Source organism: Perca flavescens, chromosome 13 (genome assembly GCF_004354835.1).
Source record: "Perca flavescens isolate YP-PL-M2 chromosome 13, PFLA_1.0, whole genome shotgun sequence".
Lineage (NCBI taxonomy): Eukaryota > Metazoa > Chordata > Actinopteri > Perciformes > Percidae > Perca > Perca flavescens.
Genome location: NC_041343.1, coordinates 19765875 through 19791640, shown reverse-complemented (window position 1 = coordinate 19791640; position 25766 = coordinate 19765875). Strand labels below are relative to the sequence as shown.

General features: G+C 40.3%; 1 protein-coding gene across 3 annotated transcripts in view; it reads left to right on the top strand.

The window, feature by feature from the left end:
* The window catches only part of LOC114566614 (transcription factor COE1), an 84532-nt gene that overhangs the window by 32290 nt on the left and 26476 nt on the right, over positions 1–25766 (top strand). For all 3 annotated transcript variants that reach the window (XM_028595204.1, XM_028595207.1, XM_028595205.1), the window contains exons 7-8: positions 23953–24034; positions 25145–25286. In XM_028595204.1, coding sequence (XP_028451005.1) covers positions 23953–24034; positions 25145–25286 — 224 coding nt within the window. The remainder of the gene's footprint in view (positions 1–23952; positions 24035–25144; positions 25287–25766) is intronic.

Genomic DNA, 25766 nt, shown 5'->3' with positions numbered 1-25766 from the left:
GCTTAATTGGGAAAGAACAGCTTCCTTGCTGCATTAGCACTATTTTCCTCTCATCAACGGCCTTGGATGGCGAGTTGGCGCTCTGTGCAGTCAAAGGTGCCCTCGCTGTGCCATTCTTTCTGCTGAGGACGAAGAAAGGCCTTCTGTGCATGTGTCTATCTGTGTTTTTGTCTTTGGATGCAAGTGTGTGCACATGTGTTGCAGAAAAAGAAAGGTGTGAGTTTGAGCACAGACGCATTGATGCTTTTTATGTCATGTGAATGTGAGGTAAATGTATGTATGGTTGTTTTCTAAAGGCTAATAGTTTACGTGTGTGTGTGCGTGTTTTTGTGAGTGTTTGCAAGCAGGCATGCATCCTGGTACTTGACTGTGAAGCTGCTTCTTTCACTAGTCAAGAGCAGAGATGATCCTGGATACTCCTTTAAGTCTGACAACACAGAGCGATCTTGTAATGTGTTTTATGTCTTTTTCCATCCCTCCTCCCACCACTCCATCCCACCCAATCCCTTTAATTCTCCCCTCTCTCACCTCCCTCCCTCTCCGGCGCGTGTTGCGCTCTGTCGCTCCCCCAGCGTCTGAGGTGGAGACTAAACAGCCAAGTTATTTATTGTGATGTTTTTGTGGCCGCATGGTTTAAATAACAGTTTGGTCTCTCTGCAATCCTCCCTCTCATCTCTCTGCCTTTATTCTTTCTTTTTTGCTGCTTGCTCTGTCGCTCCTTTTCTTGCTCTCTCCCTCTTCCCCCTTCACACACACACACACACACACACACACACACACACACACACACACCCTCCTCCCATCATGCTCTGGATAATGGTACATTGTTAACGGGTTGTCTATTGTTTGGGTTGTGTTCTTGGCTAAGTGGAGGGTGAATATTTTTTAGATGACAAACATGTAAGCTTGCTGCCAGCCATTCTGATCTGTTGGACTGGAGCTAGTTATACACAGAGCTGTCTGAAGCCCGCTTACCCTCAATCAGTGGAGATTTACGCCTTTGTGTATTGGTGCATTATTGTGACACCAATCGGCCTGTTTGAAATACAGACTTGGCCTCACTGATTGGCATTTAAAAGTTGTTGTGCCAAACTGACAGTGTTGTTTAGATCCTTGGTTTCTCTGCAGATGAATACAACTCTCATCATTTGTAAGTCTTTTTGTAAAGATTCTGAGCTTTTTTGAGTTTTATTGTCAGCTCCATGTCTCCAAGGTCCCTTCAATCTGGTGCTATCCATAAAGGCTGAATCTGTCATTTGTGTAACTATAAATTATAGGTATATTTACATTAATTTGACATAAGGATAGAAAATACGCTTTGTGTTTTTAAAGTCCTAGCTCCAGTTCACCGATATAAACACTGCTGATAATGTGTCTTTATTAACAACACAAGACATCCTGAATAACCTAGCTTTATGTTTACAATAGGATCATAGATGGGGCCTTTATGTCATCTTTTATATGGCACTAATGTAATGTAATACTGACCATCAATTATTAAGCTAGAGTAAATAAATAGAACTGAGCAAACATTACAGACATACTGTGTGGTAATTGCAAATTAAAACCAAATCATTTGGTTTAGGCTTGACATTTTTGTTATGAAACTGTTGATCAGATTTTGTTATATAATGTCATACATACATACAGTGGGGCAAAACAGTATTTAGTCAGCCACCAATTGTGCAAGTTCTCCCACTTAAAAAGATGAGAGAGGCCTGTAATTTTCAACATAGTTACACTTCAACTATGAGAGACAAAATCAGAAAAGAAAATCCAGAAAATCACATTGTAGGATTTTTAATGAATTAATTGGTAAATTCCTCTGTAAAATAAGTATTTGGTCACCTACAAACAAGCAAGATTTCTGGCTCTCACAGACCTGTAACCTCTTCTTTAAGAACTTCTGTTTGAACTTGTTATCAGTATAAAAGACACCTGTCCACAACCTCAAACAGTCACACTCCAAACTCCACTATGGCCAAGACCAAAGAGCTGTCAAAGGACACCAGAAACAAAATTTTAGACCTGCACCAGGCTGGGAAGACTGAATCTGCAATAGCTAAGCAGCTTGGTGTGAAGAAATCAACTGTGGGAGCAATTATTAGAAAATGGAAGACATACAAGACTACTGATAATATCCCTTGATCTGGGGCTCCACGCAATATCTCACCCTATGGGGTCAAAATGATCACAAGAACGGTGAGCAAAAATCCCAGAACCACACGGGGGGACCTAGTGAATGACCTGCAGAGAGCTGGGACCAAAGTAACAAAGGCTACCATCAATAACACACTACGCCGCCAGGAACTCAAATCCTGCAGTGCCAGACGTGTCCCCCTGCTTAAGCCAGTACATGTCCAGGCCCATCTGAAGTTTGCTAGAGAGCATTTGGATGATCCAGAAGAGGATTGGGAGAATGTCATATGGTCAGATGAAACCAAAATAGAACTTTTTGGTAAAAACTCAACTCGTCGTGTTTGGAGGAGAAAGAATGCTGAGTTGCATCCAAAGAACACCATACCTACTGTGGAGCATGGGGGTGGAAACATCATGCTTTGGGGCTGTTTTTCTGCAAAGGGACCAGGACGACTGATCAGTGTAAAAGAAAGAATGAATGGGGCCATGTATCGTGAGATTTTGTGTGAAAACCTCCTTCCATCAGCAAGGGCATTGAAGATGAAACGTGGCTGGGTCTTTCAGCATGATAATGATCCCAAACACACCGCCCGGACAACGAAGGAGTGGCTTCGTAAGAAGCATTTCAAGGTCCTGGAGTGGCCTAGCCAGTCTCCAGATCTCAACCCCATAGAAAATCTTTGGAGGGAGTAGAACGTCCGTGTTGCCCAACGACAGCCCCAAAACATCAGTGCTCTAGAGGGGATCTGCATGGAGGAATGGGCCAAAATACCAGCAACAGTGTGTGAAAACCTTGTGAAGACTTACAGAAAACGTTTGACCTCTGTCATTGCCAACAAAGGGTATATAACAAAGTATTGAGATGAACTTTTGTTATTGACCAAATACTTATTTTCCACCATAATTTGCAAATTCATTACAAATCCTACAATGTGATTTTCTGGATTTTTTTTCTCATTTTGTCTCTCATAGTTGAAGTGTACCTATGATGAAAATTACAGGCCTCTCTCATCTTTTTAAGTGGGAGAACTTGCACAATTGGTGGCTGACTAAATACTTTTTTGCCCCACTGTACAGTGTAGAGTCCAGAGCAAATATTATGCATTATTGCCTACGTCTTATTTTAACTGCCACACACTAAATGCTCTTACCATTTACACATTATGCGTACACAGATATAAATATACATGTACATATATGTATATACTATGACCTACCTCAAACCTCCAGAAACACATCCTCCGTCTCTCTCTAGGCTTTTTAGACCTATATCTATCATACCTGAGTGATACACGTTTGAGTGTGTGTATACACACACACACACACACACACACACACACACACACACACACACACACACACACACACACACACACACACACACACACAGACAGCATTTATGGCAGCGGCTCCATCGTGGATGTGATGGAGGGTGTGAAGCTGCATTTTAATGGATGATTATGTTTTATGTTTTCTCTACAATGACCTGCACTGGCAGACCAATATTGTTTCCTCCCATCCCTCTCACACACACACACACACACACACACACACACACACACACACACACACACACACACACACACACACCCACACCCACACCCATCCATACATTTCCAGTACTTTGGCAACCCCCCTCTGTAATATCCGTCCACCCTATGCCCCTCACCCAATACATCACCAACACACACACACACACAGTGCCTCCTCCCCTCCCACCCCAAGCTGTGTTGGGGTGACATCAGGTGCTCTCCTCTCTCTTTGGGGCAGAGAGAAGCGTGACTTAACATCCAGACTTTATAGTAAAGGACATTTTCCTCTCTATTACCTACTGATGAAAAGGTCAACCAGCATGAATAGAAAGATTGGAACCACTCATAATGTAAAACGCAGTCTCCTCTCCTCTCCTCTCTACATGCCCTTTCAGCACTCTCGACACCTTACCTTCCTTAATCTGACACACGGGTGAAGCGTGGTAGACAGACAGACTGAAAGACTGACAGGACTCTGTCAAAGTCACATCCTGTCAGTGTGTAAGGAGCAAGGAAGGAAGAGAGAGAGAGATACCACTCCTCTATCAGTGCTGAGTGGCAGAGCGGGACAAAGAAGAAATTATTTTGAATTCTGAGGACCATTAGCATGACTATAGATGCATTAAAATGCTAGATAGTGGGAGCAAAGAGGGGGAGGAGGGTGAAGAGAGTGCATGGAGGAGGGAAAGTGGAGGGAGGAGCATGATGCATGAGTGTGTCATAGTAACTTGACTCCATCCTTGGATGCTTACTCAGTCTATTTCACGTTTATGGCAGTTAGAGCACATATGGCAATGTGGATCATTTTAAAAGGACTTTGATCAAATCATTATGATCGCTTAAAAGTGGGCACGAGAGCATGGTGTAACTGCGAAGGACTGTTGGCCTTCACCCACACCTCAATCATCCACCTTCTTAAATGTGGAAGTGGAGGAGAAGGAAGAAATAAATAAATTACACAGCAACATGCTCTTTTGGAAATGCCAAATGATATCATTAACTCTAAATGCTCTACCAACTACCCTGCCACATGAGCTAACAAAGTCAAAGGCAAGTGCATTTTTTATTATATAATGGGTAGTAGTTAGCTGGTGACCCATCACATGTAATTGTATACATTTTGTGCTGTCTTTTGTGTTTGATCGTCCCTTTTTTTTCTTCTTCTTCTTCCTCCTGCTTGTGTTACTGATGTTTTGTCTTGTTCTGATTCTCTGATTTTTTTTGTACTTGGTAGGATTTTACCTCCTTTTTCCTCTGCACATATCCGTTTTCTACTATAATCTTTTATTTGCGCAAACAAATGAACTAAACTAACTAAAAACAGGCAAAGGAAAAAGTGAGGAGAACATTTTTCCTTTCCTCTCATATAGTCCAGGCATCCCAATTTTAAATACTAGTATAGTGCTTATAAAATAGCCACCCAGGCCACCCCTCTCTCTCTCTCTCTCTCTCTCGCTCTCGCTCTCGCACTCGCACTTGCTCTTTCCATCTCTCTTAAACCACTAATTCAGTTAATGTTGCCTGAGAGGATGTGTGATGCCTCAGATACCTCCATTACATCGCCAATGAAGATTACACTGTAAAAAATTACCACACACACACACACACACGTGCCCATGTTACACACCATCTTCAGTATTCACTTTATTGTCATTACACTGAGTAATGCAAGTACACAGAACTTCAGACCAACTATAACCGAATACTGCTCTGAACTGTCTTTCCAAGTCTTTCTCTGTCACACAGGGAGTGGTGTATTTCATAATTAAGTATCAGCAGGAATTTGTTTGGAATAAACAGAAGACAAAATGGCTAGAGGAGTAACAACAAATGCTTCAAAATAAAGAGGGTTGCGTACAGAAACTTCATTAACAAAACATTCAAGAAAATTAGATATCCCGTTATTACGACGTAATAGTAACACTGTCTTTATTAATTAACTCTGGGGAGTGCAATGTAAAAATAGAAATAACCAATTAGAAACCTATCACAAAAGATGGCATAGAATTTTTTTTCCAGTTTTTGCATATTGCATTTAAAAGCTGTAGCTCTTTATTTGTTACTTCTGATGGTTAAAACCCCATAAAAAAAAGAAATTAAATAAAACAACTTTTAACTTTTTAAAGTTGCATTAATTGATTTTTGGCCACTGGAGGGCAGAATTATTCTAAAACAAACTGAGAGATACATACCCCCCAAAAATATCACTTTATAATTTTGATACGACTGATGATGATATGACTTTTGAACAATAACCTATTTACACAACTGGCAAATGCAGAAATGGCTACATTTGGTGTCTTTTTCCAGCCACCTGATGAATTTTTGTTTTCTAAAATTAGTTTTCAAATGTATTTGAACAGTCTAGCCCCAGAGCCTCTTTCCAAAAATATACAAATCAAGACAGTAACGTAACTAGGAGCATGATGAATGGCAACTGTAAAATACCACATTGTAGATCTAAATTTGGACAATCAGCTTTCTCCGTAAAGGACGATCAACTGTGGACCTAATTACCAACTGAAATTAAATTAATTCCAGATATAAAATATTTTACAACAAAGATTAAGTGCTGGCTAAAAGCAAACCAGAGCCGTGCCTATTTTTAGCTAATTGTATACCAAGGTGTATTGTTTGAGTGTTTTATTGTATTTCCATATTTGTAGTGTATTGTGGTTTTGTTATACTGAAAGCTGCATTTTAATTTCTCTGTACATATAAAAGCCCAACTGGGGACAAGAGTTGATAATAGCAGTAACTTTAAACATAAGTGTCATGCTCTGTATTGGAACTGTTATATTGCATCATCCCTATAAAATAAAATAACATTAAATTCAAATGTGCATTCAATATTCACTCTGCTTTTAGCTCTGGTTTGGTCTCCACCAACTCCAGAATAAAATCTTGTTTTTAGTGGCTAGCTTTATGACTTAACCAGTTAGTTTCTGTCCTAATCTGTCTGTTCTTTGGTGCTGTGGAAAAGCTGTTTATCAGATCTTTTTTTGTTGGAAACAGCTGCCTGCTGAGCTGGAAATGGTGTTGATGACTAACTGAACAGTAAATGTGCACGATCTAAAACCAAACCAGTGAGCTACAAGAAGCTAAAAGGCTTTGTATTATTACACAGTTGGTTTATAATTCTCTGTGGGTTCATTAGTAGAAATGAACATCCATGAACAGCTGGTCCTTCAGAGTTCACCCACATCTGGCTCAAGATTGGGACTTGTAGTGAAAATCAGCATCTGTCCTGTACCTTTGTTACATTTCTACTTTGTGTATGTGTGTGTGTGTTTGTGTTTGTGTGTGTGTGTGTGTGTGTGTGTGTGTGTGTGTGTGTGTGTGTGTGTGTGTGTGTGTGTGTGTGTGTTCTAGTGTCCTTCTGGACGGGTTCCTTCTCCCTCCATCTGCTATTAGACTTTTCCATTGTCTGTGTCTTAGCTGTGAGTTTTAATCAAATAAAGTGTGTGTTTGTGTGCTTGTGTGTGTGTGTGTGTGTGTGTGTGTGTGTGTGTGTGTGTGTGTGTGTGTGTGTGTGTGTGTGTGTGTGTGTGTGTGTGTGTCCTCATGCAATATTAAATAGGCAGTATGTGTGGGTATAAAGAGTGGGGCCGGGATGCAGTGAATTATATATCACTATTGATTTGCACGCACACACACACACACACACACACACACACACACACACACACATAAAGATATGGGGGCAGGGAGAAGGAATATGTGTGTGTGTGTGTGTGTGTGCCCCCCCAAGGATCATAAAAGAGGGTCTTTTACGCCCCTCTAACCTTCTCTCCATACGTGATCTGAGTGCAGTTTTACCTCTTTAAACTTCCCTCTTTCTTACACTTCCATCACTTTTTCTATCTTTTTATCTTTTCTTATTTTCCTTCTTTCTCTCTCTCTTTTCTAATCTTTGTTTTTCTCTTTCTTTACTGTATCTATATCCGTCTCGCTCTCTCCTCCCTCGCTCTGTATTGTTTTGAACCCTTACCCTTGGGGTCTTCACATTCACTCTTTTTCTATGTGAATAAATAAGAATTCATCTCCACATTTAAAAAGCTTCAGGGTTTCCGGGGCATGCACGCACGCACACACACACACACACACGCACACATACACAACATTTCCCAGTCATGTTTATAAATCATTAGAGTTTGGGGTCACCAGGGGTCACGTCTCTCTCTCTCTCTGGCCACCATGCTCCATCCTGATTGGTTGTTGACACTGCGGGCCACTCAGCATGCCAGTTAGCTTAGCTGTGCTTTTACCCTCACCTTGCCTCCAGTGTGTGTTTGTGTATGCTGAATAATTGAACAGTTACTGCCTCTGTTTATGTATTTCCATATGTGTATGTGTGCGTACATGTGTGTCTACAGAAAAACTCAAAAACTCAAATGCCCTCTGTTGTCCTCATTCTATTTGTTGGCTTAGAGTTTCATCAGATTGAAATGTACTTTATTCACATAAACACACAAACAAATATGTGCACAAACACACACTTTCTTCTCATCTTTCCGGGCCTCTTGCATTCATATTTCATATCCTTATTACTCTCTATGAGTTGCTTCAGTGTGTTTTATTGCAATATGAAAGAGCTGCTCCATAAACATGTTAATGGCTTTGATCACATAATGAGCTAAACAAATAGGAAACAACAAGGAGATTAAACAGAGAAAAATAAAAAAAAAGAACTGTATGCACACTGCCTGTGCAATCTTGGTTTGTCTGAGTGGGAGCTAATTAGTGGTTTACGCTCTGCCATTCTTTTACACTGGGAGACTTGGCATAACAGAAAGTAGCACCGGCAATAATCAGGGAGTCAGACGCATGCAAACACACACTCACACATATCTGCCGTGATATTTGTCATCATGAGAACATCCACCCATGACAGAGAACAAAGAGGAGAAACTGTTAATTGAACGAAGGCTCTAATTAAATTGGGTCATGTGTTTTTAAATTATTAATTGTTTTTCTTTGTCTAATGGATTGGGAGGGAAGAAAGGAAGCACCCAAACAAATCTTTTCAGCCAGGGTTTTTTTTCACAGGAAACATTTTGACATGTCACAGTAGGAAAAGCACAAGTGAGTAATAAAAAGAATGTAGGCTGGATTCCATTTATGCTACGTTTACACGTGGCCGGCTATTTTCAATGGACATTTCAACTTCTCCGTTTCCAAAAATAACATCGTGCACAGATGTCAGTTTTCAGAAAAGTGTTCGTTTACACGTACCCATTTATATATATGCCGTCAATGCCGTCAAGAGCATGCCAAACCTGTAGGTGGCTCAAGCCCACGTTAGCCAATCAGAATCCTGAAAATAGCAACAACAGCAACGAATCACTTCCTCTTTCTCTCTCTTGGCGGCTGATTTTTTAGATAGAATCGTTTTCCGAGGCGAATTCTCCGTTTGCGTGTAAACGAAGGGCAGAAACGAAGGGAAATGTCTCATTTTTTCAAAATAACCATGTAGTGTAAACAGGGTATTAGCTGCTTCAGTTTCAGGGTCCCGGTATTGTTCATGCTGGCTTACTGTCACAGTTCACTGGAACACTTCAATAACACAGCGCCATTGTTACTGTTATTAGTAACTCCTGTGCTTTTCCTTCATGAAAATTCATAATGTGTGCTATAAAAAAGGAAGATTACTGACTATGTAAATGCTTTATTTGATGAAATGAAATAGCTAAATTTGCTGTTGTCGATTTACCAAACAGGATCACCAAAACTAAAGTGCATTCAGTCTGATTGATACACCCAGCAATATAGCGTCTGTTGTATGTGCATAACTGTTGCTTAGGTTCTGCAGTACATTAAACTCCTTTAAAACTCATTGATGGGACATTTGGACAAAACTGACCTTTATTTAATACAATTATTTATTTATATTATTTTGTTGTAGCATATCTTCTGACACCCTCTTGTTGATGGTGTAAACAAATGACACCATGTGTCAAATGGTGACCGTCCTCCCAAAAGAAACGACGGCATCAGTCCTTTCAGCCCCAAAACCAACATTTGTTCACGTTAAAGTGACAAAGCCCCCTAGTGGCTGTAGTAATTATGACAGGAGCAAAAGATTAGGTTGGGTAACATTATTATAGAGAAACCGCTCCAACCAACAGTCAATGTTGGTTTCTTTTAACTATGGCCACAGTCCTTCCCTAACCTTAACCATGTGGTTATTGTTGTAACCACGATGAGGAATGTTCCCTAACCTTAAAAAGTGACTTATTATAACCCAAACCACAATGTTTTTTTAAAACCGTAACTAAGTACTTCCTTTAGTCCAAACCATAATCTAACCATGTTGTGTTTGTGACTAAAGCTGACAAAACCTTAACCATAGTGTTGATACATCATAAAACAGATTTATTTTTCAACAGTGATTTGTAACAGTTTATGAAGGACCAAACAAGTGATGTTAGTTCAGAAAGCGCTTTTATGTGTTGAGGGCAGTTAACAAATTACATATTTTGTCATTTAAATTGGAGGACTTGTAAACAAATTAAACACCAAGGACAAAATGCCTGGTATAGCTTCTGATTCACAGCGGTATTGCGACAATGTATGTCTCAAAATTAGTAGCAACACACCTTTGTTTCCTGCCACAAACAGGACATTATTACCTCTTCATTCCCTGTCATTTTCTTCACTTCTTCCGCCAAGAGAAATTGTGGAAATTTTGGCTCTGATTGCGCAAGAACACCTCTTTCTGTCTCTACTGGCAATCATTAGATAATTAGAGTAATGTTTACAATTAGAATAAATATGACTTGTAGGTGATGATGTAGCACTTTTAATGGTGGTGTTCTTGCAAAAATTACTTTAGATGTAAAGACAAAGTGAGGAGAGGAGAGATAAGTAGAGGAGTGCAGATTTGTTTCTATTTTCATCGTTAACCAGTGGGTGAGTGGAGCTCCTTGTTTAGGAGTTCTAGCTTGTTTTGTAGTCAGAGCGTCTCTTTTCTTCTTTTTTTTTTTTTTTTTTTTTTTGTTTTTGTCGTGTGTCTTCCTTGTACTTCTTCTGTGTTCTTGATCTGTGAGGTGTTGGGAGTTGTTTTGTCTGGTTAATTACCTACACCCCAGTTTGGAGGTGAGTGCTTGACAGTTGTCAGCAGTGTGTGTGTGTTTGTCTGTGTGTGTGTGTGTGTGTGTGTGTGTGTGTGTGTGTGTGTGTGTGTGTGTGTGTGTGTGTGTGTGTGTGTGGAGGGAAGGAGGTGTGATTGTATCGCAAGACCTGACTTATGTGACAGCATGTAGACATGAAGGCTTTGCTGTCGTTCAGGTACTAGTCAACGTTGATGTCACTCTCTCTCACACACACACACGCTCACAAACACACACACACACACACACACACACACACACACACACACACACACAGTGAGGAGTCTCCCATTGTACTCCGTCGCTTGCTGTCACTTTCTGTGGAGGTAGTAGTTCTTTGATCACAGCAGCGATACTGATTAAAAGGAATGATGTCTGTCATGAAGGCAGCTGTATTCATAAGACTAAAAGGGACAAGGTAGCATATTTCTCTCTCACACATTTTCTTTATTTCTCTTATAACACTCATCTTATTGTCAAGTTAATTTCTCTAGTGTGTGTGTGTGATGCAGGCCTCTGATTCAGTTTTCAATCTTATACGTGTGTGTGTGTGTGTGTGTGTGTGTGTGTGTGTGTGTGTGTGTGTGTGTGTGTGTGTGTGTGTGTGTGTGTGTGTGTGTGTGTGTTTGTTCCTGCATGCTAAGCGGTGTGCCAGATCAGGTAGTTTTTAACAGGACAGCAGAACCTGTCTCCTTCCTTCCCTTCATCTCTCTTTAACAAGTTCATTTATTCATGAGTGTGAACACACACACACACACAAACACACTTTGGTTGGGTGGCAGGACGATAGACTGTTGGCAGTTGAAAGAGAGAGTTCCTGAGTTGTTGTTAAATAGTCTGTCAGCATGACAAATGCACGCACACACAACACACACTATCACATGCATTTGCATTGAAAGTTAGTGGGGAAAAAAATGAGCCATTTTGTTTTCAGATTTATAGATATATAGAATTATTAAAAATTTAAAAGGGAGAAAATAATAGGCATTAATTATTCATAAACAGCATGTTAATTGGTTCTTGAATATTCAAAACAAAACAAGGTCATGAATATTCAGATGTATAAATAGAGGATTAGAGAGCGCAAATGAAGAAAAAGCTGCTCTTCTAATGAGAGGAAAGAAAAGAAGAAATGTAATAGGTGTTTGAGAGGATTGACTATGAGAGAAGAAGAGCGGAGAGGAGGCGAGAGCAAACGAGAAGAAAAAGAGGGGAGATAAAATGAATAAGGAGGGGAGGAGGTGCTGTGGAGGAGAGTAAATGAGATGAGGAAAAAGCAATGGTGAAGAGAAAAAGCAAAAGGAAAACAGGGGAGAGTCAGGGGGGTCTTTTGTGTTTTCACCATGATGGATGACCGTGTTGACTAAACAAGCTAAATTAGAAGCTTTTTCCTGCAACTACGTTGAAATATTATTAACACGCAGCAACTTTAGTGAAACATATGATTCAGCTACACATAATGACCTTGGCTATTGATTTGGGAATAGAGGGAGCGACGGTGTTTTTGTACTGGGAGAAGGGGAGGGGGGTGGATAGAGGGGGATAGGGGGTCTGTTGCAATGCAGGTTATATTGTGTCATTAAAGCATTAATGACACACACACACACACACACACACACACACACACACAAACACAAACACCCACGCACCACACACAAATTGAATAGCTTTAATTAGCATGTGTCCAGTCTTGTAATTAGCTAATAACAGCAACATGGATGTGGTTAATTAGTGGTAGGAGGTGCTTGTGAATTAGAAAGCCAATGACACCATTACTGGACCTGCTGCAGAAATAAAACTGCTAAAATACATAAACAAAATTGTGTTTTTTTTAATCAGAAAGAAGTTGTATCAGCAGTGTTGCATAATGTTTGAAGTTTGTATTATTATTATTGGACTTGTATCATAAGTAATATTGTGTTATGTCCTCTATCTAATCATCCCTACTCTCTTTCTACTCTTTTTTATGCTTCCCCCTGTTCATCCTGCTGCTGCTGTGATATCCACAAAGGTAAGAGAAGTTTGTTGTTAATTTGACACTCTGTGTCTTTAAAGGAACATTACATAATTTTAGCTTAATCTCTCATCACACATGAAAAGGAAGAGATTATCTGAAGAGCTTGTCATCTTTCTTCTCTTCCTCCTCCACTCTCCTCCTCCTCCTCATCCTCCACTTAATTGGTGCCCCATCAACCCGTTAATCAAATTACTTCTGAACCAAAATTGACAGTTTTCATTAATTATAAAGGATTATTCTAATTGCAATTCAAATTTATTCATTTACAACAGACGGCGCTCAGTAATATTTCAGTGAATTAGCATATTAAATGGAGTGGTTCGTACATTAGTTATGGTAATGAATGCATATTTCCTTATTTGGACCGGGTGAGCCATATGCGTGCCACGCGGGCAGTTTATGTGTGTGTTTGTGTGTGCGTGCGTGCGTACATATACAGGTGGGGAACCTGGACAGCGTTTAATTTGTTTGACAAACGTAGCAGGAGTTAAATCTTCCAGCCTGCCCTGTACATCTCCCTCACCTTCTCTTTTTACTCTCTCTGTTTCTTCCTGTGTCTCTTCCTTCCTTCTCACTGCTTACCTCTAAGGTCACAAATTAACTTTTAGGTTTCTGTCCTCCAAAAGTAAACCTTTAAGAGTGCAGGAAAGAGTGAGACCTCAAAAACATTTCTTTCTTTTTTTTCATTCATCGTTTTGTTTTTTTTAAATTGCAAACAATCATTGTATAATGCCTTTGCTGTGGATGACAGATTTTTTTCTTTATTTATAATTATCACATCCCTGTTTCAGTAAAGTCTTTGATGTATGGTTTACAAATATGTTTTGTTTTCTGCATCTCTGTCTAAAGAGAATCAGGGAGAATCCGAAAAAGAAACCAGAGGCAAATCATTTATAGCAGTTGGTGTTAGGTTAGGCACCAGGATGTTGTGACTGAATAAGACATCATCCCTTTAAATATACAATATATCAAAATAGAGTACACACATAGTCCCCAAGTGTAATGCACACATGCACGTACATGGATGCAACCATAGAGATATACACACACTAACAATTAGATACACACATACATACCACACATCTCATACAATATATTTTGTTTGTATATCATTTTCTTTTTTGCAGTATTTTTGCAATATTCACCTTTTAAAATGAATACACTGAACCATACACACAAGTGTAAATACAAGCACACATGTACAGTACACTGTATGTACACACCAACAACTCCTTATACGTCAATGACCAAAATAATTTGTCATTACCTTTTGAAACAACCCATAAGACCTTCTGCCACCCCAGGTTTGGTTTAGGCAACTGCAACTACTTTACTAAACTTAAAAGAAAGCAACACTGACTGCTGGTAGGAGACGGGATCTGAACAGCGGTCTCCAGTCAGTGGTCGAACCACTGCGACAACTTCATTATACTTTGGCCTTTCCTTCTGAGAAACAGCAGTTGATCATTTTGCATGACCACATGACAGGTAATTGTCAGAAAAACATAAACAGAGGTTATTTAAAATGTTTGAACAAACAAACAACGTTGTAATGTTTTAGTGAGGACACACAGATATGGTGTTCAGTTGAAGGAGGGGAGAAAGGAAGAGCTTTTCTCAATCAGCATCATTACAACTGGGAAATTCCCTTTGCTGTGTGTGTGTGTGTGTGCGTGTGTGTGTGTGTGTGAGCGCGTGTGCGCATGTATGTGTGTGATGTAGGCAATCTCACAGGCAGTGAACGCGTGTGTGTGTGTATTTGAATGAGTGATTGAGGAGACAGGAGGAGAGGGGAGGAAGAGGTTCCTGTCACTATCACTTCCTTCATCACACCCTTTCTCTCCTCTCTTCCTTTTCTTTTCCTCCACCCAACATGAATTATTTGTAAGCCACACACACACACACACACGCACATGTGTGCGCGTGCATGCGTGCGTGTGTGTGTGAGAGAGAGAGAGAGAGAGAGAGCAACAGAGAGAAAGGAGAGCAAGCCTGAGCTTAAAATCGATTTGAGGTAAGCTGTGTGTGTTTGTGTGTGTGCGTGCATACATGTTTGGCCTAGAGCTAGCGATTCTTTAGGTGCTCACCATTCACTCACTCCCCCCTCCTTGCCTCCCCCCACTCTTCTCTGTCCCTCCTTCCACCTCTTCTCTCCTTTTTTCTTCAACCCCCCCCCCAAATCAATCTCTCTCATCTATAATTCAACAGTTTGCCTTTAGCCTTTAAAATATACACCACAGTAACATCCTCCTTCCCTCGAAGTCTGTCTAGCCCCTCATCTTTATCCTCATCTCCTCACAGTTCTCCCCCGTTTCTCTCCCTGCGATGAAAGTATATATCTTGAAGGTAATCATGTTGTAAGTTATGTTATCATGGTCCCAAACTGTAAATATGTGCGCTGTCTCCTGGTCGGCAGCATCACTGTTCTTCAAGTATTTAACAAAGTTCATAAAATGAAGGCCAATCTGCGTACAAGTAACCCTCACAGTGGATCTGTGTTGTTGTTGTTGTTTTTTTCTTTCTTTCTTTTACATCTGCTGTACAACATCACTTTTTTTAGCCTGTCTAGAAAACAACTAGAAAACGTACATTTGTAAATAATAAAAACAAAGGCTTAAGACTTAATACAATACTGATAATTAAAGGATAATTCCTGTTTGTTGCAGTTTGGGTCTTATTTTCATAGTTTTGGCCATCAGTCCTATTAGTAATAATAAGATTGTACTCACCAAGTTCATTGCTGAGCTCCAAGAACGCAGCAACATCACCAAAAATAAAACTGATGAGTCAAGAAACACTATAGGGATCGACCGATACTGTTTTTCCGAGGCCGCTACGATACTTTTTATTAGTAGTTAATAAACACAATAACCGATATTTGGAACCGATATGCATTTACAGTGAAAATGAAAATCTTTAAGTGAAAATTAAGGTTTTGGAATGTTACAAACTCCAACACAAAACGTTGTTTAAATGCTTTTAGCAATTATTTAACTTCAACATAATACACAGTAAAAGATAGTCCGATAGTGTTGTGGGCGGGACATTAAGTCAGACTCAGTGGTGAGTGAAACCGAAGAAGAGGGACACACACAGAGCTGTAGCGGAGCCAAAGTAGCGCACGTTTTAATTTTTAACTTTATCGGTTATCAGGCAAATAAAACGCCGATACAGATAATCTGCAAACTGCCAAAAAATTGCCCGATAATCGGCCAAGGCAGATAATCAGTCTATCCCTAAAACACAAGCAGATTATCAGACAGGTTTTTAACAAACTCCACGTTTGCCATTTAATTGTAATTTTTACATTCAAGTTTGACCAAGAGATCAATAATGTATGTAGTTGTGCAAACAGCTTTTTTGGGCAGTGGTGTTCTGTATATTTTGAGTGATCACTTTCTGTCTGTGGAATTTGCCTCCATATAAAATGGTTTAGATAATCTAGCTTGTTTACAACCAGTCTGATCGTCAATGCTTCGTCCTCCACTGGCCCAAACTGCAAAAATAAGGCCCCAGTTGTAATAGGTTGTAATTATTCTTTACATTGAAAGTGTTGTTATCATTCTTTTCATTATTTGACTGTCAGAGCAAAACAACCCACATTACAAATTAATAATCATAGTAACTCATCAAAACATAACTATGTCTGTAAATGTACTGATGATCCTTCACCCTATGCAGCTGCTGCTTGTGGTCCATAGATAATGACAGTGTGCCACTCTGAGCGACAAACTGATGACATCTGTGTCACTGTTACATGTAACAATAATGTAATGACACTTGTACAGGTCCACCAGCGCTGAACTAGTAGACTGTGCAGGTTATTAATACTCACTTTATCTCAGCCCTGGCAGACAGTACAAGCCCCCTCATAGACATCACACAGGCTGGCTCTCAACACAGTGGCCTGCTCTGTAATTTAAATATGCAGAGATGACAACAATGACAGCATTAATAGTAATGATAGAAATATGAAGCTAAGCCCTCATCATCATCATCATTAGCATATCTCCCGGGAGATGAGCCATGATTGACAGCTAGCTGGGTGTTTTTTGGGCTGCAGCTCAGCTATCAATTACCTCTGTGCATATCAACCATCATTATGTAAAATAACTCTGCTTCGTTCGGCTCTTCTCAATTCTCTAAAGTCTTGTTCCTTCGCATAACTCTCTTTCCCTCTCCAGTGTATTTCCTCCCTCCCTTCTCCCTCCCTCCTCCGCTGCCTTTTTTCTTTCTTTTGCCATTTCGCTCCCAACCACTCGCCTCCCTTTACTCGCACTTTCTCCTATGTGTCCAGGTTTCTTATTTTCTCCGCTCCTCTTCACCGCTCTTCTCGCGCTCCTGTTACTTTCAACATTGCTCATCCATGGCTCTGAGTATGTGGACGTCTTCCCAGGTCCTTTCTTTTTTTGCCAATGACAGTATGTTAGGTTATACATTAAACGTTCTGGTAGGTCTCAAGCATAGAAAGAAAACAGATGCACAGGACTGAGCATGGTCAGTGCAGTCTGGAAACACATCTATTCTCTTTCCTTCATCTCAGTTTGTTACATAATATTCATTGTGAGGTTTTGTTGTCCTTGGATCAGACCTCTGGCTGGTTTGTAGAGCTGAAAATGGTTGGTTGAATGACATTATTGGCAAAATAAGTCCAGCAAAAATGCCAAACAGTTGCTGTTGTCTTCTTCTCAAATGTGAGGACTTGCTGCTTTTCTTTGTTTTATATCTTTGAAAATTAAATATCTTTACATTTGGACTATTGTTCAGACAAAACCAGCAATTTGAAAATGTTATCTTCAGCTTGGGGGGAATTGTGTGTTTACTCTTTTCTGACATTTAATTAATCAAACAATTAATTCATTAATCGAGAAAATAATCGGCAGATAAATCGGTAATGAAAATAATCATTAGTTGTAGCCCAATGTGCTTGAAAGACAATTAATCAAACCTTACATCATGGAGCAGTTATACAGATTACCAGCTTTTACTTTGGCTGTGGCAGTACAGTTTCCACATTATGCAAGACTTAAACTCACATATTATTGAACCAAGACTAAAGTGGATTTCCAGTTATCCTTCCAAGTAAAATGAATTCACCTCCTCAGATTCCTCCTCATCTCCATGTTTCTTTCTATCAATTTATTCTCCCTGATCCTTTTAAAAACACCTTATCATCTTGATAACGTCAATGATGATGCTGGCTGAGATGGATAACATGGACTGTTGAAAGAAAGTGATAAATATTCACATGTACATTTATGAACTTACTTGTTGTAATCATTCAAATAGATTTCAAGTGTGGACTTTTGATTATAGGGACTGTCCCTGCACTGTGGTTCAAGCCCTGTATCAACAAGCATTATCTCTGCCGAAGTGCTGTTGAACAAGACACAACAAAGGCAAAGAAAAAAACAAGCATTTTTATTCCACAGGAAGCAATATATTATCAAATTATTGTTGTGATAACAGCCGAATAGAGGGCGTAATAGTATTTCATATCCTTGTTTTTCCTACTTGCATGACTACTCAGATAGCAGGCACAGGGCCCAGCAATGCTATCTAATGTCATCGCATTAAACAAAAACAAGCACTCAGTGTAAACAGGAAACAGGAAGTTGATCTCTGACAGATCAACAGACAGAGAGGGAAACTCTCAAATATGAGCTAGGTTAGCTATTTGAAATGACAAATTACAATGAAAAGCATGTTTAACGGAAATAGTATACTACTATACTATCTATATGTATAGATGTGATTAAAGTGACAGTATTACCACCTAGCTCTTATCCAGAGTGATGTTCAAATATGTTTTGAATTTAAACGTTGTATGCAAACAGGCTTCCTCTTTGTGCAGTGTTATTTAGTGTGCAACCAGTGGCTGATCAGTTACTGGCAGTTACGATAGATACACATGCACTACCAAGTTGTTTCACACACTTGCACTTAGAGAAAGATAGTGAAAGTCATCATTCTGTCAGAAAAGCTCTGCCAAGAAACTTGGCAGGCAGGTGAAATAAGACATCTAAAGGAAGCAAGGGAGACAGAGAAGAGACAGAGGAGGCAGGAGCAGCAAAAGCACTGATCTGTTGTTCAGTTTGTCTGCACTAACTGACTGCAATTTCTCCACCTGTCAGCAACAACTCACCAGAATCCTGTTTGTGTGTTTGTTTGTATGTGTGTGTGTGTGCGTGTGTGTGTTGGAGAGATTCTTTTGTTTTTTTCTCCTCCAAGGCGGCATCGTTATTCTTGGCAGTAGAATAGCGAGTCTTTAGGGAATAAAACGGACATAGACATTCAGTCTTAGACACTCACAGTCTTTTTCACACACACACACACACACACACACACACACACACACACACACACACACACACACACACAAGCTGGAATTCCCCCGGATGTCACCCTTGCTCTGTTGTCGTTGTAACTGTTTAAATGACAGGAGGGTGGTCAAAGCAAGCAAATTCATTCTCTCCTCCATTTGTTTCTTCCTCACACACACTCTCTGTATCCCCCTCCTCTTCTTCACTCTTCTTATTTCCATCCCAACACCCTCTCCATTCCCTCGCTCTGTCACTTCCTGTCTCTCTCTTCAGGTCTGTGTTAGCCCTATATATTAAATATTAATGTCAGTTGTGCTCTGAGCCATAATTGCCATCTCAGCCTCTGAATAATGGATGTAACTGTGTCGTTCACTACTATACCATGGATAACAGGCTAAAAAAACCTGCATCCAACCATGGTTTGCTACATGGACTGCAGGCTAAATGAGAGCATCCTAGCGTGGTTGATTACATTATTGTGGACAAGAGTAACAACAGTAGCCAAAAGAATGACACAATGGTCGACTTCATCACCTTTTTTTAAGTTGAGAAAACTAGCATTGCACCGAGGTAGTCTATACTGTGATTCAAATTTACTGGTTAAGTTTCAACACTTCACCACAGCATGAAGCAAACGACAGAAAAACAAAGTTAGCAACTAGCAGGTAAAGTTAATGCTTTAGTGCGTGACTTTATGATATTAATAAACGTCCGTTACATTCAAGCCATTGCCAAATGAGTTGCTACAAAGCTAATTAAGACTATCAGCTCCACACAACTCTAGAAGATTGTATCGTCCGGTGACTTTCCTGCGCAGAAACTCGAGTGAAGATATTTACCTCTTCTGATGAGTCCATCATGTTTTTGTAATCCTCCGTGTCCTCCTTAGCTGCTAGCAACTGCATCGAGGAGGGGTGGGGGTGTTGCACGATCACGTAAGGCTTGTATCATGTGGACGCGCCGACAGTGTTGTTGTCATAACTTTGAATTTCTCATGAGGGCGACAGAAACTACGCACTATAGCTTTAAACAACTAGCAGCTAAAGAGCCAGGTATTTTTCCAGGTAAAATAAACAATATGAGAGATAATTTGGTTAGGGAACTGAAAAGGCAATTAACATTTGGCTTTTTTTTTTTGTCATTACCACCACCTTTCCCTAACTTAACAAAGTGTTTTTCTAAGCGTCATTCTAACCATGCCTTAGTGTAGCCATAGTTTCCCATTACCACAACCTTTCCCTAAACATAACCATAGTGTAATTGCCATGTGCAGATAGTGCAGCAAGTTAGAGTTTAAAATGTTGGGACTGGACATTAAAAAACATAATTTAACATATTCCAGGGTTTTGCAAAAATCATTATATTAATATATAATATTGACGATCTTGTCCGCGATAGGTTCAGCAGTGACCATGTAAGCTGATACGCATGGGGCATCTGGTGGTCAAATTCAACTGGGAATATACCCTTTTCTCTGTCTGAGTGTAACCATATCTTGTATTTCAGTCTTCCTTCAATCCTACATTGTTTCTTTATATCTTTATTTTTTACTCTCCGCTTACTACCATTCTTACACTTCCCTGTCCAGATGGTGTGTGTGTGTGTGTGTGTGTGTGTGTGTGTGTGTGTGTGTGTGTGTGTGTGTGTGTGTGTGTGTGTGTGTGTGTGTGTGTGTGTGTGTGTGTGTGTTTGTGCGTGCATGTGTGCGTGCGTGCATGCGTGGGGTCAGCTCTCTGAGTGTGGTACTTACAGTATAGCAAAGGTCAACAGCGCTGTTATCACTTGAACATGATCGGGCCTCGGAGAGAGGGAGTGAGAAAGCGGAGAGAGGGGGAGAGTGCTCCCCTCCCCCACAGTCATTTAGAGTTTTATAATTGCCCGCTTTAATTGGAAGCCTCTTAACGACCAGTGACTGGACCAACCAATCAATTTACACAAGGTGTCTGTGTGTGTGTGCCTGTGTGTGTGTAGCTGCAGGGCCTTTTTGTAGCAGAGTTGATTAGGCCAGATGGGGTCAAGTGAAGGGGGAAGAGGAACGCACATATACTGCATTAAAATGTAGAATATGCTCTGTTGGCAATCAATGAGAGAAAACGCTCTCACAGGAAATAGACAGAATCAAGCAGTAGATGGAAATATGAAAAATAATGCGCAATATCATCAGATCACCAGCGAGATAAGCTAATGATGGAACTTATTTAGTTTGTGAATACACTGAGAGGGGGAAGTTGATATTGTTAAAGTGATGGAGGGGGGAAATTGATATTGTTAAATTGATGGGTCAGAGATTGTGGTGATGATTTAGGTGATGGTTTAAGTCGTCGACCCCATTTTTCTCAGTGGTGCAGCATTAGAAACGAGAACCTTTCTTATTCACCTTTGCAGAAACAGGATTACAGTGACCACAGAGCAGAGGTAGTAAAGAAGTACATTTACTCAAAATACTGCACTTAAAGGAACATTAGTAATGCTGTGGTGGACTTTTGTGATGCACAGGGCCCTGTATTGTTTTGTACTCTAGCAATTAAGAAAAACTGTGACGTCACCACAATGTAAAGTCTATGGGCCGAGCGGGAACTCGTGGGCGGGGCTAGCGGGAGAAACACTGCTGCGCATATTCAGTGGACCACATATCACGGAAGTAAACCTGGAAGCGTTTTTGGCATATGCGCCAGGTGAGGAACTTCATTGAACTGAATAGGTGCCATTTTGTAATCTTGTGTCCAGGTCAATATAATACATCCATGGTTTTATAAAGTAGGAAATCCATCCAACATGTTTTATTTTTCTTTATGAATGTAATGATACACGGTGCATTTTGATGAGCAAAGGTGATTGTAGGGATGCACCGATCCAACTTTTTCTCTTCCAGTTCTGAAACTGCAGATTCCAAGTCTTGATCCAAAACCAGTGCTCTCTCTTTTCCCAATTTTAAATCTGTATACCACACTGTGTGGAACTCATTTGAATAATTTTTATGTAAAGTAAAATACTTCAGATTGAGTACGTCAGTATATATTATTGTTATTGTATGTTTTAAATGCAGGACTTTTACTTGTAGTAAAGTACAGTATTTCTAAAAGATCTTCTCCAGAACACTTTTTCCACCACTGTTTTGAGTCTTTTCATATTTCAGGCAGATGAGCAGAATGTGTGAGCCTCCCAACAGCCTCCTTTACACAGAGATGTACAGCGTAGGGTCAGCTGAGGTGGTCGTGTTAACGCTATGCCAGTGTTGTGAGAAGGACTAGACAGTGGGAGGTCAGCAGGGGTCACTGTGGCTGTCCTCCACTGTGATAGGCTGTCACCCAGGGGTGAGGGGTCAAGATAATTAGGCATGCAGAAACCCAGCGCCGGTGTTCTAACGAAGCCTGAGCTCGTTAACGCAGAGTTTTACACTCAGACCTGCCACTGGTCTGTGCTGCGCCGTCACACACGCACATACACTCACACGTGGAGTACATGTTTGCACACACACACACACACACACACACACACACACACACAGCGCACACCTCTGCTTTGTTCTTTCTGGTAGTCCAGCATAAGGGCTGTCATCTCTTGAACAGCACCATGCTCTGCCACGAGGGAATGGAGGTGATGCCGAAAAGTTAAAATTATTTAAGTATGGAATAAAAAAAAAATACAGAGGGTGGACACCATGTGATGAAACATATAAAAGCTCTAAAAAATGTTTGGAACTTACTAATTTTTGTTGCGACAGAGGAATCCTGTTTTTCTTGATCAACCTTAACAGGTGGTGCTTTATCTATGTGTGCTTTCTTTTATTTTTCTGCCTGATAGGAAACTTAAGCAATCATAAAAAGACAAAACAGTGTTGTGTACGAACATACATAATACAATTAATAAAGGAAGAAAGACATGGAAAAGTAATGTAGAGAAATATTGCCCTGTGTGTGAAGATGTGTTGCTTTTATTTAGCTGTAACACATACAGATTTAACAAACAAAACATATATGCAAAGGTGTGTGTGTTTGTGTTATTGTGTGTGTGTGTGTGTGTGTGTGTGTGTGTGTGTGTGTGTGTGTGTGTGTGTGCGCCTTGTTGCTTCTGCCAGGCTGGCCAGCTGGCTCACACCAAAACACAACCTGGATGTGTTTGTTAGCTGTTGATGGCCATCTGTGTATTTGATTTATTCTGTAATATAGATTCATGACATATGGTCCCTTTTCAAACATCCAGTGTCAACACAGTTCCACCTTTCTTAATGATCAGGGTAAGCGTTAGGAAAAAAAAAACTATAAGATCTTTTTTAAATCTGTCTCTTCAGATGTTAAAAGTTGGTTTGAAATTGTTTCTGAATCATAAAAAACACTTTAGGTTTTTAAGCTATACTAATAGTTCACATGTTGCTAATTTAACAAATTATTGAGGATGAAGGTCAATTTGGACAAAGACCTAAGGAAAGGCAAAGCCAGGAGGGTCTTTGGAAGTATGTTTAAATATGGATTCACAAAAGTATAAAATAAGATTTTCTCAAACTTAAAGCTCACAGCCAAAGATGCTCATGTTTTTTCTGGAGTGTACTGCTTTATTTGTCTTCTTGTATGTTCATCCAATGCCTTTATGTGGCATTTCAAAGCATTGTGGATTTAAGAACATAAAAACATGTCCCACACATCCACAAGGAACTTTCACAAGGAAATACACTTTGACTTTCCAACAGTATGAAATGTTAATTTATGTATGTGTATTTGGGGTTCTGATTGTGCTGTATATTGGAGACTGACGTTGAATTCCCATATCCTGAAGGAAAGCAGTGGTGTAGTCTTCACTCTGGTCTAATGATAACCTCTCTGTCTCGACAGATTCTTTCTCAAGTTTTTCCTCAAGTGCAACCAGAACTGTCTAAAAAATGCAGGAAACCCACGAGACATGAGGAGGTTCCAGGTAGAAACCACCATACTTTTCTACTCTCGTCATTTAATTCTTCCTTTTTCTGTGTGTGTTTGCATGCCATTCTCTTCCTTAGTCTCTCTCTACTTTCCCAGTGTTTTCTGTGGACATAACACATAATAACACACATAACTTTATGGTTATTGTAACACATAAACACAGGAATGTGTGTGTTTCTGTGTAAGTAAATACTGTAAGCTATCAGCGTTTATACAGGAAACATGAGATCCTGACCCTGACTCCTCAGAACATAAATATACACACAATGCAGGGAGACAGAGAGGAGGGTGTCAGAGAGAGAGAGAGAAAGAAAGGAAGGAAAGAAGAGAAACTTCAAAGAAAGAAAGAAAGACAGGATGTTGTGGGATTGTGAATAAGATTTAAGGCAGTGTAGTCTTTATTATTTCCTTATCTTCATGGCCAAAACACAATCAGGAAGACACCACTTCAGTCTGAGTGGAGATACTGGCTGCCCAGAAGATACTGATAGATTTATTACCATGGCGTGTGTGTGTCTGTGTGTGTGTGTGTGTGTGTGAGAGAGAGAGAGAGAGAGAGAGAGAGAGAGAGAGAGAGAGAGAGAGAGAGAGAGAGAGAGAGAGAGAGAGAGAGAGAGAGAGTACAGTTGTGAGTGGGTGACAGTATCTGTGGCTCTAATTGTGCAGCTCTATTGTAGTGGAACCAGAGAAGACAGCTCTGTTTCCCTGGGAGATAATTAAGGGCTGGACCCATCAGGAACTATTGAACAGAAGAGGATAGACACCACACACACACTGACTTAGTGTGTGTTCAGTGTGATGGTAATAGCAGTGATAACGGGTTACATTTAGGGAGCTTTTCACAGTTTCACGCTGTTAACTTCTCCTTGCAATGATCTCTAGACCCCACACTTTGTAATTCCAGATTTTTTCTTTTCTTCTTTCCCTTTGCACTCTCTCTGCTCCTCTCTCTCTTTGTCCACTATTTCCCCTTTTTTGTCCACTTCTTCCTCCTGTCTAACCCAACTCTCTCCTCTTTTATCTTACCACTTTCTTGTCAATCTCCCTCTGTCACTCTATCTGCCCCACCCCATCCTGTCCCGTCCCATTCCCTGCTTCTCTCCAGGTGGTGGTATCGACTACGGTGAGCGTGGAGGGACATGTCCTGTCAGTCTCCGACAACATGTTCGTCCACAACAACTCCAAACATGGCCGACGGGCCCGCAGGCTCGACCCAGTGGAAGGAACGCCATCTTACCTGGAACACGGTAACACAAGTGTGTGTGTGTGTGTGTGTGTGTGTGTGTGTGTGTGTGTGTGTGTGTGTGTGTGTGTGTGTGTGTGTGTGTGTGTGTGTGTGTGCGTGCGTGCGTGAGTTCATAAGCAGCATGGCCACCAGATGGTTGATGGTTTAATCCTATCAGGTGATTCCTGCCCCTCCATCTGGCTAATCCAACCGACTATACACACATGCGTACACACACACACACAAAATGCATGGTGTGATGATGTGTGTATGTATGTGTGTTGCTAAGTCTAATATCATTATGATTCTTTTTCATAAACAAACCCAGACTAAAGGATGTTGTTGTAATTCAGATAATGCGGATAATCCCACACACACACACACACACACACACTTGTTTTTTGATAGACAAGTTTATATTGTTGCACTATGGGATTGGATATGAGCTTATACACACTCACACAATACTGAAGTTACACAAAGCTGACTGTACCCATTCTGT